Source organism: Tympanuchus pallidicinctus, unplaced genomic scaffold (assembly GCF_026119805.1).
Source record: "Tympanuchus pallidicinctus isolate F22 unplaced genomic scaffold, pur_lepc_1.0 scaffold15, whole genome shotgun sequence".
Classification (NCBI taxonomy): Eukaryota; Metazoa; Chordata; class Aves; order Galliformes; family Phasianidae; genus Tympanuchus; species Tympanuchus pallidicinctus.
The window spans coordinates 32,572,213-32,591,846 of record NW_026294669.1 but is presented as its reverse complement, the minus strand read 5'-3'; the positions used below and the strand labels follow the sequence as shown (position 1 = coordinate 32,591,846).

The following is a 19,634-nucleotide window of genomic DNA, read 5'->3' as shown; positions in this document are numbered from 1 at the left end:
TTTGCTCCCAAGTCCAGCTTCTCCAGTGAGAAGTGAAGAGAATTTGTTGTATGTGACCTCTGTGTTGTCACGATCTCTGAGGACAGCACAGTGCCAGAAACATGTTTCACTGCAGGCAGTGCTATTGCACTCTTGAGCCAAGCTGAAGCATTCAGCTCGGCCCTGCTCTAGTAACCTCGCTGCCGAACCTGCTCTTGAAGCATTCAAGTGCTGTTGACTGCGTCACCTAGCAGTAAAACAGGTTATATAAGCTGTCATCAGGTCCCAAATAAGACTTCTGCCTGAAAGTGCTGTTTAGCCATTAGAAGCAGGTGCATTACCGAGCAGTTCCTGGAAAAATAGTCGCAGTAACTGATGATGACATTCGTCCCTCTGCTTGCTGCTGTTCCGGCATAGGACTCAGCCTTTGCTGGTTCCTGTTGCTGCATCTCTGTTTGGTGTCAGAAATGGCTGAGATGCTTCTAAAGAAGGTTTGCAGAAAGGATCTGCCTGAATGGTGAGGGGCAAACACCGGGGGTTGTACGTAGAGTCGTGCTGTAAAGCAGTTGAAAACAGTGTCTGGTATAGGAAGGCACAGGGGAAGTAAACTAGCGAGTATCGCCATCATGCAGTAAACGTAGGCATCTGCGCTTTTGAATATGTCTTGTGCTGTCTCTCAACTTAAATGTTTGTGCAGACTGCATATGCTAAGCTGGCTGTAACCTGCGAAGTCTGTAAGGTCAAGTAGACAAGATGCATTGAGAACAAGTTGAATCTGTCCAGCATGCAATCCAGACAGGTTTTTGTCCTAGCCGTTAGTAGTATAGTAAAATGAATGAAAAAAGCAGTGTATTTACAGTAGTATCTCTTCTGTTAGCTTGGCACAGTTTGTGATTTCAGAAAAATGCCTAAGACACTAAGAATTGAGCTGTTGGTAGTTTCTCTGAACAACGATGAGGAAAAACAGGGCGTTGTTGTTCTTCAGTTTCTTTTGATTTGTTGGGGTATGTATTGGCAAGAGCAGTTAGAAGGCTAAGAAACCAAAGATTTCTTAGCCTTTGGCCCTCCTTACCAGACTCTCAGGTGTGTGCGTTCATCTGGAGCAGTAAAATGTGCTCTCAGCTTGCTGTGCTTGGGGCTTGATTGGAATGAGGAGCATGTTTCTCTTGCACTGGCTCAGCATGTGTAGGATTGCTGTGGCACTGGAAGATGGCTCTGGAACTGTGCTGTGGGTGTTAGCAGTACTGTGATGCACCTTCTTCTCACAGTCTTAAGAATTGTTCTGAGAATTTTTCTTTCTTCCTCATCGCAGACAGCTCAAACAGAAATCTTGCTTTAGTTGGATTTTCTTTTCAAGGAAGAGCGCTCAAATTAAAACTTCGAACTTGGCTGCAGCGTGGAGGGTGGATGAAGAAAAACAGCTTTAGCTGTGATTTTCAAAGCTATCTGAGGAATGAAGGTGACTCAGGTGACCTGTGAGAAGCAAGCGGCTAATTCCTTTCATCATCTGTGTTGACAGATGCTTTTAGCCAAGATGGAGCTACATATGTATCTGTACCCTGGTGGGCAGCTCTACCTGTCCAAGCATATTTTGGCTGGTCTGTTGATGGGTGTTCTGAAGGTTCTACTTCTGGCCTCTGTCTCTTAGCAATTTCACCTCCTCAGACCTTTGTAGAGGAATCAGTCACAGGGCTGGTGGTGGCTCTCCGGGGCCTACATACACTTACCTTTCTTGTTGGCTGCTGTACTGCGTCAGTGAACGTGCGTGCCAGAAGGGTCAGTGTACAGCATGAAAAAAACAGTGTGCCTATACTTGGTTAGTGCAGGGTTGTAAATCTAAATCAGGTGCTGAGCTTAATGCATGTGGTGGAGATCGTTTAAACACGTGAAAAAGGAACAGAAGGAAGCAATGACATACAGGGTGTGTGATTTCTTGGTTATAAATACCCTCTCTGGGCAGTACAGTACTGAGCTGAACATGATGCTCCATGAAAGTCACCTGTGTGCTCTGTGGTGAGGCTGTGTCTGCACAGCAGTGGTCCTGCCGAGCTCCCTATCATATCAAGGCTTTTATGTGTTCCTCTTCCCCTCGGATACATTAACACTGTGAACAGAATATGCATTCTTAGTCTTAGTGTGAAGTAACTTGTTTGATGTCTTGTAGTACCAAGCCTCAGCTGGTTAAGTCTTGCTATGGACTGAGAAATGTGCCTTACAGGTAAGGGCAGGCTTAGCTTCTCAGTTGCTGCTTGCATCCAAGCTGGCTGGCTTATAGTTGCCCTGTGTCTGTCTGTCACGTGTTGCTGTGGTAATTTATATTGCTGTCACTTCTTAGGTATTAACAGACACCAGGAAGAGATCTGATTTGGCTGAGGAGTTCCTCAGCGATAAGACTTAGTGCTCCTGCAGATAGATGGAGTGCCTGGCGTCCATCCTTTGAGAGCTGTCCCCTCAGCTGTCATTTCTCAGGTGCTGATGTGAGCATGTCGTGTTACAAAGACTCTGATTCCTCCAGGAAAGATAAAGTATCTTTATTACTTTTCTCCCTTCTTCCCTTTTTGTTTCAGCCTGCAAGTGTTGTTTTTTTTTTTTTTTCTTGTTTGGAGAGAACGATAAAGTGATTTGATGCTCAGTTCTCTCTTCTGCTCTAGAGTTCCTATGGAACTGGATAGTAGGTTGTATTTTTCTGACCTGCAGTTTCTTGACATTTAAATTGAGATGTTAATTACGATTTTTGAAGTCATTGTGCTGATGAGCAGTGAGGCAGGATCTGCAGATGCAAGGCTACCAGAAGATATGGGACACTACAGCCTAATTCCTGAAGGTGCCAGCATCAGGTGGTCAGGTCTCTCAGTTATGTGCCTTACGTCGTGAAATTCAAGTACAAACCACACTGCTAAGTGTGGAAGTGCCACGGATGTTGTGGCTGTAAGGTCTACAGTGTCCAAGTTGATTTTAAAAAGGAAACTCTCTACTTTCTGAATTTTTTTTTTTAACCTTACGAAGTGATAATGTTTCTGTTGCTTGTCTGTTCTGTCTGATTAGACTTCAGAAGAATGTCTTTTGCTTTGTTTATTCTGTGCTGGATAGACGTAACCCTGAATCTGGTTCTCCTGTAGATGGTAGTGCAATAAAAATAACAATACTTTTACTAATGAGGATAAATATGTGAAGCCAGGATTGATGCTGAATTAATATCCATTAGTAACTTAGGTCAATAACGAAGGCTTCTCCACTCTGTTGTGGCTCTTACTTCATTGCAAAGCAGCCCTTAATACTATATTAACAAGATTTTTTCTGGCAGCGTTGCCCAAAAGCTACTGGAAAAGTGTATGCTTCCTGTAACATCAGGATGAGACAAATGACACTGCATGCTTTTGTTATTGTACAGAAGTGTCTTTCCTTTGAACTCAGTCTTATAGATGGCAAGTAACTGGAGACTAATGGAGCACATGCTTCAAATCTTTCCATCTGGTCCCTCAGTAAGCAAAAACAATATATTGTTTGTGTTCTAATCAGTCCTTGTTACAAAGCAAAGTACTCCCACTGCAAGTTCTGGAAAAGCTCTTAACTTCACTTGGTAAGAGGGAGGGCAACAAGTGCTATCTCCCTATGCATCTGCAGGGAAAAATGGAGTGGTGTATAAATAAAGGGGAAGAAAATGAAACCAAGTAATTTTTGCTCTCCAAAAATTGATAATGCATCAGTCAACATAAATTTATTCTGGTGGCCTTCACTGACATTTTCTGATGACAGCAGAGGAGAGTAAAAATACTTCAAAGAGACACCGCTCATATTATTTGAATGAGAGGGAACTACATTTTAATTGGAGCAAATGTTCTTGGAACGATGATTCCTTATCTCACTTAGGTTGGAATCTCCCTCAGAGCCCCTCCTCCAGTCATCTCATCTGGTAGCCCCTGTGGATTTACAGATTTTTTTTTCACATAAGTTTCAGAAAGAAGAAAGGGGGAGATAGTCCCCCTAATGGAGGCCATCTGTTCTTTTCTTGTTTGGGGGGAGGGGAACCTACAATTAGAGTCTAGTTCTTTGATTTTGACAAAAAAAAAAAAAGGGAAAGAAAGGGAAGTATTATGCAAATAGTCTGCAATTTGGTTTCAAGCATTCTTTGTACTATGATGAGCCATTTCCTTTAGCTCTGCCTACTTGCCAGGACTTTTTCCCCTTAACACAGGGAAGAAAAAAAAAACCAAAAAAACTTAAGGGGATGCTATGTTCCTCTGGTGCCAAATTTTTCTTATCATTTCTTTCTTTCTGTCTTTCTTTGGCACTATTAAAGCTGTTACATTGTCAGCAGAACGTCGGATAGGCTTTTCTGCAGAAAGAGAACCAAAATAGCTTTACAAAGCTGCAGCTTCATCTTACTTTTCATTGTTCCATTGCCATGATGGAGTGGTCTTGAAATGAAGGTCTCAGCTCAGTGAATGGGGGAGAAAAGCTTTCTCTTTGCGTTTTTTGAGTGCCAGTCACTTGTGATGACAGCGTTACCTGTGCAAACAGATGTGCAGGTGTGTGTTGTGTTTTTTTTGTACAGAGTTCTTGTGCTGTTTGTCTGTGGCATTTTTGGGCTGCATGCTATAGCCAACATTGAGTATTTCTGGTTAGGTATAACGCTTAAGCCTGTAAAATACCAAGCATAAGATTTCTTATTCATAAACCATAGTAGCGCAGCTTGATCAAAGATGGTACCAGAGAAGACTTGAACTGGGGGCTTTGCAATAGGTGAGTGGTGCAGTTTGGTTGTTGCCTATCAGATGGAAAAATACATTCAAGAAACAAAGAAGTTTTTGTTTCTATTTTTTGAAGAGTCCTTTTGGAGTAAATGTGTCACCAAATGTCTTTGGTTCTGGGTCTGCGTAACAGGATGGGAACGTAAGGCAGTGCAGGATTTCTGTCGTGAGCCTTCACAGCATCTGTGTGGATGGTCTGACCCTCATTACATCTAACATCACACTGAATTTTGCCAGTCCTTAGGCATACTGGAGTAACTGGGTCACTTCTTTTGTTTCAGGAAGCCCTCATCATGGCCAGCATGGATCACCCACACCTGGTGAGACTCCTGGGCGTCTGCTTGAGCCCGACCATCCAGCTCGTCACTCAGCTGATGCCTCATGGCTGCCTGCTGGATTATGTTCATGAACATAAGGACAATATTGGCTCCCAGCTGCTGCTAAACTGGTGTGTCCAAATAGCAAAGGTATGTAGTTGATGCTGGGTTTTTTTTTTTCCATTTCCATGACTAACAGTAGGATTGCTTCTTCTTGTGTGCATGCTTCTGTTTTCAGGAAGATTGGGCAGTCTTTGTAATATGTGCTGTGTTGTCTGCCTTTGCGTCTTGTGGGCTATTCATTAATATGGAAAGCAATGTTTTTCTTGGCTGTTGTTCCATCCCAGTGGTAACAGGGGACATTTGAGGGAAAAAGGGTGAGGGAAGAAGCTCCCTGTATGGTTTCTGGGGCACAGAAAGATTTTTCAGCCTCTTCTGATGTTGATCGCTCATCGGTATCAATTTGAAGTGAATGTGTTTTCAACCTTGCTGAAGTTGCATTGCCAGTTAAATTCAGATATGCCATCAGTTGGCTGTCTCCCACGCCACCAAGAAGTTAATTACTTGCTGCATGTCAGCCCTTTGGTAACCTCTGTGGTTCTGTTGCTCAAGACCTATCATAACAGCTGAGGTTGGAGGGTCTTCTCGCTAGCCTTTGTAGAGAACAGAAAAGCCTCAGGTTGGACCCTGCATTGCCTGCTGTGGTGTGATGCTCTAAGCCTTCCAGGGGAGTTTTAGGAGCAAGAATTAAGCCCTTACTGTGCTGTTGCGGGCTGCTTCAGCTGAGGTGGAGAAGCAGAACCAGTCATGAAACCAATCCCAGTGTAATCGTTGCACTGTGGCTGTATGTTGTTACCTATGTTTAGATTCTCAGTGCTATAGTTAGAAGTTACTGACAAGAAGTTGCAAAAGGTGACGGGATCTGGGAGTGTAGAAGGCCATGATTTTTATCAGTTTAAAAGGATCTTCTGTGCACCCAGATTTGAGTACAGTGGTGCTACAGTGAATGAGAATCTGGAACCCGCTTGTAACTAAGAATTACTTAAGTAGATTTCACAAAATTATTTTCATGAGAATTGCTTGTTCCCCATGAATGTATGCTACATGTTGCTCTGGGATATTAAATCAGCGACCTTAAGTGGATTTGCAACAGTATGCATTAAGGAATCTTAACTCAAGTTGAACTTCAATATTGGAGAGGAACCTGGAGATTGAGCAGTTTTGTTGGGCGGAATGGCAGCCATGCAGTAAACTGCTTTTAAATACTTGGTTTTTTATAAAAGGAAGAAAAAAAGGGCAAGAAGTTCATCTAGCTCTCGATTCTGATTCCTAGTTTTGTTCAGGTAGAATAAAGAGTTTGAGGTTCATCATCGATAGGGATTTTTTTTTATTTTTATTTTTTTTACATCCCTTGTCAAATCAGTCTGCAAATGACAGTAAAAGAAATTATCATAGTGTGCTTGATAGAGGGATTGAGGCTTAGATATAGTCTGCAGCTGACTTGTAAACCTTTCAGAGTTTGGCTGAGGAGAAGGGAGGGAGTAATTCAGGAAGAAAGAAACCAACTGAGGTAACTTAATAGAAGCAAAAATACAACGCACATTCTGATATGCAGCATTTTGTAGGTGTGTTTTACATACGATTCTGCTGTACTGTAGTGATAAAGCAGCCAGTTACACAGTGTATTGGAACACAGTGATGGGAGGAATTACCTGTGTCTGACTTGCAAGAGCAGATCTAGGGCTGTTATTAGAACAAGGAAGGTACAAGGAGAGAATTCATTACCTGTTTGAGTCCTTTCTTGCAGCAGAACCTCCTTGCCATCTGTTTTCCACTCTCTTGATTGGTAGTGACCGTTATTATTTATTTCAAAACATTTACCCTGTGCTATATGTGAAAAGATAATCCACCTTTCTATTTGTGGATGCGTTTGTCCATTGACTGATTGCTCTAGAAGCTGTGCATATTTTTCTCTGGGCTTGATTTGGACAGCTGATTTGGACAGTGAAGCGGAGTTGCCCTACTCCATTGCAGAGGCTGGGAGGGCTGGTGGAAGGCATTCCTTGGCTCTAAACCGTTTAGTCTTATGAATGGCTTCAGTACAGTCTTCCACAAATGTCTGCGTGCTGATTGTCTTGATCTGCGTGTGATGTGGGAGGAAGAGATGAAATACAGCAGTTATTTGAGTTCTGAGATGATGGGTAACCAGAGAGTACGAAGAAACGAGATCACGTGTGTAATAGCAATTGATGGAGTGTCAGGAAGAGAAACTGATGCTGTATAGTTAAAGGGGGCCTGTTCTGGGGAAAAGCTCAGTGAAGTTCTGGTAGCTCACTGGATTGGTGAGATTCAGGTTTGAAGGTTGGACTATTTGATGGATAGAGAAATGGTTGGATAGTCTTAACTTAGGAGGACTGTTGCCAATGGTTCTGTGTCCAACTGGAAGCTGGTCACGAGTGGTGTCCACCCCGGGTGGGTGCTCTTCAACATCTTTATCAGTGACGTAGGCAGGGGATTGCATGAACCCTCAGCAAGTCTGATGATGATACGAGGCGGAGTGGTGCAGTTGACATAATAGAAGGAAAGGACACCATCCTGGGAGACTTCGCTGTGGCCTTCCAGTGGAGCCTGTAAGTGGCAGGGAGACAACCTGCTTAATGCAGTCTGATAGTTACAAGATGAGGGGGAGTGGTTTTATGGGGGGGGAGGCGGGGGGAATCTAGATAAGATGTTAGGAGTTTTATTATTCAGTGGTGAGGTGCTGGAGCAGGTTGCCCACTGAGACTGCTGGGTGGGATCCTGGGCAGCCTGTTCTGGTGAGTGGCAACACTGCCCATGGCAAGGGAAGTTGGATCTGGATGGTCTTAAATGTCTTATCCAACCTAAGTCATTCTGTGACTATCTAGAGCTCAGCACAGTGACTGTAGTCTTGAACGAGTGCTCATGTATCAGTACCTATGGCAGAGTTGTTAGTACCGGACCGTCATAGTTAGACTTTGCTTTTTTTTTTTTTCCCCCTTGGTTTCTTAATAAATGTCCCTTCTCTATTTTTACTGTGCTGGTTGGTACTGGGCATGAAGAGAATCAGCACCTATCATGCAGGATGTTCTGCACTTTGCTGCTTTTGCATGCATCTCAGTGGTATTTGGTAGGAAAGGCTCATTAGCGCTGACAGCATCACTCCTTGCGGACCGTGGTGCATTCGTATTGCAAAAGTAGACTCTAAGAATTAAAATATTCCTCTGTCTTTATTTTCCTTTTTGCTGACCCTAAGTTACAGTTGGTGGTGAAAATCTTCCTCAACTTTAGGCGTAGGTTGAATGTGATTATTATATAGGAATCTTTCAGTGAAGGGAGGAAAGTGGTAGCAATGTGCACAGAATGTTTCACAGAACTCTCTGCATTGCACTGCACTTTCTGATGGGAGATTGTAATTTGAATAGGGGCTACAGGACATGGACTAAAAGCTTTTTCAGAAGTGATGGGGAGAACGATCTTTGAGATCACCAGGCAAGGATTCCCTTTATCTCAGTAATGGGGAGTAGTAATGTTTGTTTTCCACTCATCTATCACATTTAGCAATGACTAGGAATCAGTCTGCAGCCTGTAAATAGGGAAGATTCAATTTGCCTACAGATAGAGCAGTCTATAGGATGAATGCGTAAGGTGGCACTTGCGATGATACCAAGCTGGTGCTCACCAAGAGAAAGGCCTGTGTGTCCCATGTACGTGTATCCACTGTGATGACATCCTGTCCTCCATCACATGGCTTAAAAATGCTTCTGCATTTCGCTTTCCTAGGCTTGTGGGAGCAATTGGTTGCATCTTCCTGCAAGCTGCCTCAAATGTGATTAGTGATGTAATAGGAAGCAAAAGATTAGGTATCTCCCTGACGTACCTCCTGGTATTGGTCCTTGGTTATAGAAACCTCTACATCTCTTCACTTTATGGTGGGAATTTTCCTCATCCGAGAGTAGGACTGAAGGAGTTGAAAAAGCCTTGGATCTGAGGTTCAGATTGGTTTTGGTGAATCATTTAAAATCAAGTTGCTGCTGCAGTACAGTTCCTCCCTGCTGCGCACTTCTCCATCTGCCAGTGTGCAGACTTTTATTTATTGAAGCCATTGCTTCAGAGTTCACTTGTTCTGCCAGACTGTTCATTTCCATATGTCTCTCATTTTGTAAAACTAGATGCAAAAACTGGTTAGGTGCTTTGCTTGTTTGCCAAACTGCTCTGGAGATCATTTCTGAAGGTTGACGACAGGGCAGTCCTTAAGTATTATCTACTGGCAATTGAGAAGAAAGCTTGGATGGCTTTTCTTCTTGTTTATCCAGATTTTGGTGAATTTATTCTGACTTAGATTATTGCAGGGTAATTTTGATTCTTTCCAGGAGCTTTAGCTTCTTACGTTATGGATGAAAGTTAAAAAATAGAGTAGCATATTCTGCATAAATCACGGTTGTTAGACAGCAGCTGTGTCTAGGGGGGTTCTTTCCTGCTTTGCAGATACACAAGACGTCTCCTTGTGTTTTGCTTGCTTGGGTAGTGTCTTGTTTAGGAATTGCATGTTAACCTTTGAGCTCAGGCTTTGGCAGAGCTGAACTCGGTGACTTTACGTGGAGTTTGACATCCAGGAAAGAAGTAAGTTATCTTTGCATATCAAGATGCTCCCTTGAGCTGGGGGTAAGATTGACTATTTTGATGGTCTTAGGTGTAGAACAATGGAGTGATGCTTCATAGCAGCTATAGTGTTGACTGATTGAGAGTCTGATTGAGAGCCGATTGAGGATCTAATCTCATAAGACCAGTGAATTCTTAACAGATACACTGGATGGCAAGGTTAGCTGGTGCCCCTGGTTCAGTCACATCTTCTCCTCTGGGCACCCAGACATAGTTTTGGTGTTCTGAACTGTTCTAATTGATTCACATCATTTCAGAATGATAATGAGGTAAAGCAAAGGTAGGTTGGCACAGTGGAATGTAATGGAAAGGAAATCAAGTACTGAAGGAGATTATTTTTTTATACCTTTTCTATATAGAATTTTCAAATTACTTTAAGCAAAGCACTGCATCAGTTATCCAGGTATACAGGAAAACAGTTTGAAAACACTGTAGGAAAGAAAAAGGGAGAGCTGTGATGATGCTTCTAAGGGGGAAGCATCACAGGGATGCTTCACAGGGGAAGTGCAGGTGCATGTCTTTGTGTCTGGTGCATGTATTCCAGAATGTTTGTACTCATTGCTCTCTTCATGGATTTCCTGCCAGCAGTGCAGATCTGCAGCTGGGAGCCTACAGGAGCCGTCCACACAGAGGCTCTTGCGGAGCTGTCGCACCACCTCTTTCTGCCATTGTTTCTCTCCCCCTTTAGCCAGGTCACATTACAGACCTCCACGGCCTTCTGCTTTCCTCCTGGCAAGAAGGATAGCCTGTCTGCTCCTGAAGCCTACTTCCACGCTAGGCTTTTTAGAAGGATGTATTTCATTATTGCCCAGGGCAGTGCTCCTCAGCTGGATGTAAATTTGCAAGCGGTGTGAAATTCAAAGGCTCTATGCTGATTTATGCAATTGTGAAGCTGACCCAGAAGCTGGTACAGCGCTCACCTCACATCCGACATGAAACTAGTTCCGCTCCACAGGGTGAGAGAGGTTCTGAACAGGGGAGGGCTGGAGGCAGAGGAGGTCCACTTGGCTGCAGCATGAGGAGCAGAGCCTTTTTTCTCCATCACAATGTCATGGATGAAGATTGACTTGCTAGAGACAGCTTTTGTTATTCTCCTGCAGATGGGGTGAAAGATAGACAGAAGCCATGTGAAGTGGGGGGCAGCAAGGATGCCTGGACAGGTTGGAAAGAGGTGGAGGATAGTGGCTGCAGTTCAAGGTCCTTCTTCTTCATTAAGGAAGCCTCCCCTACAGCTCAGCAGCGATTCCATCACCAGGCGAACACAGAGCTTAATGACAGTCATCTATCAGCTGTCCGCGTTTTAAGCTTCAAGATGACTCTATTCCCAGAGCTCTGTGCCATGACAAGGCTAATTGTTTAATTATAATGCTATACCAACCACTCCTGATGTGCTCACACTGGCAAGGACTGGGGCTAAGGGCTGTGATAATTATCACTGCAAGCAAGTCCATTAGCATAAATGTAGTTTACTAATGGGGCTGCTCAGTTAAGAAGTGCCACGTATAGGAGAGTAGGATCTAAACCAAGGGCTATGAAATTAAAGCCATATTGAAACAAAACGTTACTTGCATGGAAGACCAAAATGAAAATAGGTGGGGAAAGTGTTACTTTACTCTTCTGAATTCCTTAGAGCAGTTTTCTCTCCTTATTCCAATTCGCTGTGACTTTTCAGTGCTTTTTTGGAAAGTTTGGGTGCCCACATGTGGCAGCTTGAAATTAAGGACAATTCCTCAGATGTTCCTGTGAGCTGAATGAGGGAGTGCCACCAAGGCTCAGAGAGGAATTGGGCAACCCTGCCCGTGTGCAGGACCTTTGCTTGGTACCATGCTTGGTGGCCTACCTATGGTTGATACGAAGTTGAGAAACCTTTGTGACAAAATTTAGATGGGCCTTCACATAGATATTCTGAATCCTCTAGCTCTTAGAAGGTGGGTGACAGGTTGCTTTCCTTTTGTGGTCAACTGGAATGCTTTGGGGTTTTGTGTGAGGCTGAGGAAGCTCCAGTACTTGGTGAAAGGCAGGGCATGAACATTAGGGTCCTTGTATGTGACCCACCATGCTCAGGTTGATGTGGGCGTGCTGTTGGCAGCTGATCCAAGACATGGGATCAGGGCGGGCAGCTCTCCCTGTGGCTCCTTCACGTTCTTTCTGGGAATAGTTCACCTAATAAATCAGGGAATTGGATTCCATTGAAAATAATTACAGCATCTCTACGCTTTAATTGTATGTTTCGTTGGCCAGCACAATATCCCTCCTTTTCCCACATGGTTATGTACATATTTAGGGAGAATTTCCTGCAGTTTCATCCCTCCCCAGTTTTTGACTAGTCATTTAGTTTGGCATATTGAACAGTTTTTAAACCGTTTTAGTCACTTGTAAAACATTTTCTACCACATCTGCTTGCTGGTAGGACAAGTTGTTGGTGAAAAGCCTTAGGATAAAGGAGCGCACAACAAAATTCAGTAACTTAAAGGCAGAGCATGTTTTCTTCCTCGCTTTCATTCCCTTCTTTCTCCCTCCACCTCATGCTATCTGCTCATCAACCTCACTATTGCTCTTTCCTTTTTATTGTTTTTCTGTTTCTCCTGTTTCTACAGTTTGGTATCAGTCTCTTTTTTTTCCTCACTTCTTCAGTGCCACCATTTCTGCCTCCTTCTCTGGCTGCCTAGCTCCCTTTAGCTGGTAGCCCCTCAATGCTCAGAGACCAGTACAGGAGCATCGTGCCTGCCACGAGTTCCATCACTTCCTGTCTTCTTACAAGGTTTGGAGAAGACCTCGATTTCTTTGTAGTAAGAACTTCCACAGTAAAAACTTCTGGGTTTTAATACCAGCAACTGATGACTAGTTTGGTTATTTGAGTCTGGAAGGGCTGGTTATTTGAGTCTGGAAGGTTGTACTGGAACCATGGAAGTCAAAATGTGATGTGCATGAAAATCAGAGGTATTTTTTGCAGGTTTGTGCTTGGACCTCTGGTTCTCTACAGCCATACTACTTACTGTAATAAAGTTGATATGATGTTATTTGGGGTTTTATAGTTGTGTGTGCATGTATGTATGTGTATTTACTTGGTCTTTAGCTCTAGAGATAGCTGAGTTGGGTGGAATGACTCAACCTCTGAAGGTGACTGAGTCTCTGTAGTGACTGCAGAGGGTGCCTAGAAGACATGCGTAGGCTAACCTTGCAGTTCTCTGACAGCTTAATTTAAGGGGGAGAAATGTCAGAGGGTGGGGATAACGACAGGAACGCTCAGGGAGTGTGGGATAAAGCAGGTAGTGGAGCACTAAGCTTACTGCTAACACAAGGGCTGTTGGAGTTCTTTTCTGCTGTGTTGGTGAGATGTGCCTTGCTGTACTGCGTAGGGTCCTGTGAGGAGGGATTCTGTCTTGATTTTAGTCTGGGAAGGTTTTTTAAGGAGTTGCAGTCATCCTTTCTCTAGTTCTAATCTGACTCATTGATGACTTCCTTCTCCCCCAGAATTCCCATGTTCCCAAAAGCCCTTCCACAATTCATGGTTGTTAGAAAAACAGCCGTTTACAAGTCGCATCAGCCATTGCAGAGGCACAGAAATGGGCAATTTATTGTACAGAGATAGACAATTTATTGTTTCATTAAATGAAATGTACACTTAGCACCGACGTTTATAGGGTCTCTGATATCGGGGGCCTGACAGCTGCAGGCTATGAAAGCCCTGAAGCTTTGCCTGCACAGACCAGTGCTCTCGTCAAGTACGCTCGGCTCCACTGGGAAAAGACAAGTGCCATTAGATTTTTTCCTAGCAGTCCCCAACAGATTGGCTTGGGAAAGCATTATTGAAAACCACTCCTAAATCACTTTCAAGATATTATAGGAGCACCTACTAGGGTCTGTCAGGATTTCCATTATAAACCCATATTTTTTAGGTTTATAACTCGACCATAAAATTCTTCTCTGCACTGTGACTTGGCATAAAATGTCTCAGCCCAAGGCATTTATTTTCTTACTATTATTTTAAAAATATATGAATTTGGCTATTTTTAAGTTGCTGGAGTTGAGAAACCATAGCTGGGTCTTTTTCTCTACGTACCCATAAATTAAAAAGTATTTTTTCCCCCTAGTAAATAACTTTCTTTCAGTATGGCACTTCATAGGGTATATTATCCTGTTTGGATAGCTACAAAAAATGGATGGCTAAGGCATTTATGTTTAAAGTCAAGACGCACCCTCCCCCTTTTTACCCAGTGGCATAGCACACGTGCCCACAGAAATGGTAACCCATTCCTCAAGCTGCTAAAGAGCCTTCAGGAAACTCCACAAGGCCATCTGGAGAAGGCTATGGGACTCTGAAGTGTGTGTCCACATTCGAATAAAGCCTAGTAGTCATGAGTTTTGAAGTTCTCCTTTGCAAGCCAGTGCTGGAGCATAAATCCAGCAGCTTTTGTACAAGGAGGAGCTGAGGTGTTGAATGGGAAGGGAGAGGTTCTCTGAAGAAGCCATTCCATGCGAGGGCTGCATTCCAGAAATGTGCAGTCAAGCAGATGCTCTTAGCAGTAGAGCTCCTGTCCATGTTAGAAACTTAGAGGTGCATTAAGAAAACGGAGCTGCCCAGTGACCAAATGGCATCTGGGAGAAACGGTGGACTGAGGCCTGTTGTCTTCCTGCCCAGTGGGACTCGCTGTGTCAGAGCCTCATCAGGTGCAGGAATAGCCATCACTTGATACCCTTTCACAATACCCTGCTAAGGCACGCCATAAATGTGTCCCAGTGATAGATCTTAGGCTCCTTCCATCCCAAGGTTACACGGAAACCCTGGAGGAGGACGTGGCCCCTGGGACACGACAGCAAGCAGAGCAGCAGCATTGTGTAGCACTTAGCTCTACTGACGTGCACAGGGCTGGCAGAGCTGGAAGAACACATCCCTGGTGTGCTGCGTGATCTGTGGGTGTCTCTGCAGTGCAAAAGGGCAAGGTTGGTCTTTTTATTGAAATGTGAGAGGGGAGGAGGGCATTGCCAAGCAGTTGCTGGGCAGGCTTTCAGGTGCTGTGCCAACCCTCAAACCCACAGGGTCATCTGGCAGTCAGGTGTCATTAGTCAACACTCACCCTTTTTCCCACTTCCCATCTGTTGCTGTCTAGCCTGTTTGTGCAGATTAGCTCTCAGTATGCAGCAGTTCTCGCTCTTGTGGGGTTTTCTTTCTTTGCCCTGTGACCCTCATGGTTCCTCAGATTTTCCCTTGTCTGCACACCAGACTAAAATCCATGCTGCTTCTGTTTTTGTTTACTAGAAGTCTGTGTTAGCAAGGAATCACGGTAGATCGTATTCATTACTGTGCATGATTGAAACATACAGCCCTGCAGCGCTCTGCTGTCTTCTGGTGGAAAATGGGGGTATGTGTACCCCATCTAGGAAAGCTATTTTTTGTTTTGGAAATGTTTTGACCAGCATTTTCTAGGAGCCTATGCGTGTTACTAAAATGCTACACCTAGGGAATTTGGTTTTGTGTTTTTGTTCAAGTTTCCTTGCTCTTTATGATGAGTTTAGTCACTTAGGGTCTTCTCTGCAGCGCTATTTGCCCTGTCAGTACTCATAAACAACTGCAGATTGCATGGTGTATCCAGGGGGGAGAACGCTGATATGTGAGCTATCTGAAATGGGCTTGAAAAGGCACAGAGTACCTGAATTTCCACATGTTTGGGAATGCAGCCAGTTGAGGAGCCAGTAGTCACCGATGGAGGAGCTGGGCATCGCATAGAGTCAGTAATAAGTCTAAAATACATTGGGCAGGTCAGTTCTCATAGAGATGAGATGTGTTGACATCACTGCATAAAGCTCTGGCTACCCCTTAAAAAAATCAAATGGCAGTAAATGCAGTGGTCTGGGCATATACAGTTGATTGTATGAGAAGAGATGAAATGTGTGTATTGAGTTTAACTAGCTGAGGCTTTCTGTGCTGGGTGTTAGCTACAAATGTAGCATGGTTAAATACCCAGGAGGAAAACAAGTGTGTAAGGCGAAAGACAGCAGTGGCATGAGAATGAATGAGCCTTACCTGGCTATGAATAAATTTAGAGCGGAGATTAGAGGAAGGTTATTAAGTGCTGTGGTGGTAGGGTTCTCAAACCTGCTGGTAGAAATAATGGGGACAAAATAACGAATGACTTTTAAGATAGAGCTTGATCAGTTCATAAAGCAGATTTGGATGGAATAGTATGGTTGCTTTCGGGGGGTTGAGCTTGCTGACAGTCTCGCTTTCATTTCCATGTTTTGAAGCTAAGTAACCAGACAAGAATGGAAAGCAGCACTGCCGTGCTTTGCTCAGGCCTGAGATGTGGAACTTCTCTGAACGTGGAGATTGAGTTGTGTTTTGCAACAGAAAACAGAAAAACAGATTTCTTGTTATTCTGTTTCTTGCTTACTCTCCTTACACGTTCTTAATTCAAATTAAATCAGATTCTGATTCCATTAGCTGAACTGAATAATGCATTGCTTTGAGTTTTCATTGAAATTAGCAAGTCTTTCTGTGCAAGGATGGTACTGTTCCTGTGAGTAAATGCCTCAGAATCCTTCTCCTGTGTGTTCAGTCTGCTACACCCTAAGAAAAACAATGCAGTTTTCACTTCTGCTCTCCTTTTTTCCACTTTGCCTTGAGCTTGCTATCAGTAATTCATGCTATGTGTACAATAGGTGGAAAATAGTTGTAATTGAGTTATTTAATGAAGAGTTCATTGCTTTTAAACACAACTGTTCTAGGTTTGTGTTGGAGACTAATGACTCGCAGCGTTTCTTTTGCAAAACTTGTGGTTCAAGGAATGAAGATTGAAAAGAGAGTGCCTTTGATTTTGGCTTTATTGAAAAATGCTGCCTTTATAGTTTGGAGCTCGCTCTCTCAGACAATATTTTATTGAAGACAGAGTGTATTCCACGTCCTCCCAGTCTCTTCTGTTGTGTTTTCCAGCTCTTCTATTTCTCTTAAGATGTTCAGTCCTACATGTTCTCATTCAATGCCAGCACTCGCAGAAAAATGACTCATATTGTGTCTGCCACGGTTCTTACCTCCCTCCCATTACGGATTCTTTTCTACTCTGCATCTTACAAGTACACCTTGTTACCTCCTCCCCTGTAATCGTTCCAGTTTTTTCTTTCTTGACTTTATTTCCCATATGCCGTTCTGCCTTTTTAAGAGTAGATTGTTAATAATGGTGTTATGTTCTGTTCAGTTCTGTGTCACTTGAACTACGAGACTCAAAATAATTATTTATACCTCTCATTTCAAAACCACGGATGTCACAGAGAAAGGAAATTTAATCACTGAAATGGTGGAAAGCCTTTGCTTTGACAGCTCTATACAGATATTATGTTGTGATTGTTTTGCTTTTTCTCCCCAGCCGAGGTAAGCATTGATTTAATTTGTGTGAGTTTTTTTTTAATAGGAAATTGCAAATGTGTTTGCAGTCGTCGCTGCAGTCAACAAAATAACACATCCCTTGTGTTTGAATTGGGTGCTGGCGAGGCAGATTAGCTTAGAGCGGATAAAGGGGAAAGTACTGCAGATTCCTCAGTACCTCACACAGACTTGGTCTCTGCTTGGTTGTGCTTAGGTTCTGAGGGGTAGTTAGGTTCAGACATCGGTCTGCTGTGGGGCGAGATGGCACAAGAGGCCAGCAGCTGGGATCCAGGTATTTTTTCCATGCATGTGAGGTGAGCTGCTTTTCCTTAAAACCTGCTTCTTGTAAACAGAGGAAGACTAGAGGTAGAAGAGCATGAGCAGCAAGGAATGCCTTGTGCCTGTGCACTGCACAGGCACGATGCAGAGCAGATTGTCTTGAATCTGAGATGTCTTGAGATCTGACATGATGGAGCTTTTCCTTGTGAGCCTCTGCTCAGGTACAAGGCAGGCATTGTGAGATCTGCAGCCTCCTCAGGCTCATCCACATGACAAAAGCTGATGGTTGGACAGTAACTGTGGACTTATTCAAAAAGTGCCAACTCTTGTTATTCTGACCTAATTTGCCAGAGCTTCCTTTGATTCATATCTGCTAGTCAAACAATGAGCTCTAGTTTGGTGTGTGAGCTAAATCATTTTACGTCATTCCTCTTTAGTCTTTACCTGATCACATTTTATTTCAGTTTTCCCTGTGTTGTAACTGATCACGAAGTGACAGTTTTTAGAAGGTTTTTTTTGTCTTTAGGGGAAACTTACCTCTGCTGTTGTAATACAGTCCTTTCACACACGAAGAGGAAATGATAGTACGTACCAACAGCCTGCCCTTGCTTTGTCGAAGTTGTCTTTTATGCTAGAGAAGTGTTCTTTGGCTTCCAATCTCAGTACAGAATCCCAGCTTCAGAAGCATACACAGTTCCTTCTTGTTTCCTTCTAACAGGGCAGGATGTTACCTGTTACATTATCAGCTCCCATCCTTCCCTCCCTCTCCTCTGTATCCAAGTTCACAGCAGTCCTCTGACCCCCAACTTCCCTGCTTACTAGGTGAAGACTTGGGATCCCCTTCATAGGGTAATGCTTTAAACTGCTCTTCTTAGCTTTGAAGGACTGCCTTTGGCTTAACACTCTTTGCGGGGAGATGTCGGAGGTAAGTGATGCTCTGCCAGTGATTTTATGGAACATGCTTATTTTAGGATTAAATTGCAGAAAATGATAATAAATAAGCCATCTGTGAAGCAGGCTTTTGACCCTTTGTCTAATGCAGTCCTACACGAGGCCCATCTTGTGTTCTCTCTCCCTTACAAGTGAGATAGAAAACCTCTTCTATGGGATAAAATCATCTCTGAGTATTGGGTGCTGCTTTTGCTTTTTTAAGTAGCTCATCGTTTTGTCCGGTTCAGCTGGTGGTTTGTGCATCGTTTGACTTTCTTCAGAACTGTTTTGATTAGATTTTAGTTAGTCTGCTGCTTTAGTTTGTCTGCTGCTTGAAAAGATTGATGACAAACATATGAGGAAGCTTCTTTGTGATGGAGCTGGCCAATTACAGATTTCTCATCACTTGAATGATAAGCAAGATTATACTCTTAAAAGCTCCCAAAACATTCTTAGCATATTCCATCCTGAAATAAACTCAAAAAAAAAATCATTTTAAATGCCTTCATCTCCTGTTCTTAGTTACTTGCCTGGAAGGTATAATATGGTATGTCAAGTGTGGCGTGCCATAACACACTTGATTCTGACATAACACTTGAAAAACTTCTGAGGGCACTTTTGATTAGATCCTCCTTTGTTGCGACACAAGCAGGGAGATGCTTTGATCAAAGCAAGCTTTTGTAATTTGCTTTAAGTAGCAGCTGCCTTTAATGCTCGTTAATATTTTTGTAAGAAGAAGCTGATTAGCTATTATATTTAATTATTACTTGATATGATACTGTTTTCCGTGGGGGTTAAGAGAGTAAAGGCGTCACTGCACAATAAAACAATACACAATTACTTGATAAAAGTGAGAGAAATACAACATTAGAAGCTCTTAACCACGTGAAGGACTAATGCAAGCATTTAACAGCTAATATACTGCATGTCAGAATAGCTGTAATAACTAACTAAAAGCTATGTGCAGTATCCCAGAAAACATGCAGCTGTATTTTGGGAGAGGCTGAACGTGCCTAAGGCTGCAGCACCTTCAGGATGTGCACTGATCTAAGCATGTGCAGATCACACATCCTACATGTGGGGCATAGAGTTTTACCATGTATGTGCTGCAGAGCACAGTTACTGACACTGTTGTCCAGAAAATCCTGATGGACACCAGGGTGTCCAGTTGTCTGTGTGCAGTAGATTACAGGGTCTCTTAGTGTAGCTTACCTTCATACCCTCTTACAGCAAGCTCATGTATGTGTGCATGCTTGTATTAGCAAAGTGTTAGACCTCTTGGCTTTTTTGTGTGGTTAAGAAGTTATGCACTGCATTCTTGAATTGACTTTCTTGGTA

The 19,634-nt window shown here is 43.2% G+C and overlaps 1 protein-coding gene across 6 annotated transcripts in view; it reads left to right on the top strand.

The window, feature by feature from the left end:
• The window catches only part of ERBB4 (erb-b2 receptor tyrosine kinase 4), a 500,652-nt gene that overhangs the window by 406,997 nt on the left and 74,021 nt on the right, over window positions 1-19,634 (top strand). For all 6 annotated transcript variants that reach the window (XM_052675099.1, XM_052675094.1, XM_052675096.1 and 3 more), the window contains one exon: window positions 5,012-5,197. In XM_052675099.1, the coding sequence (XP_052531059.1) occupies window positions 5,012-5,197 (186 nt within the window). The remainder of the gene's footprint in view (window positions 1-5,011; window positions 5,198-19,634) is intronic.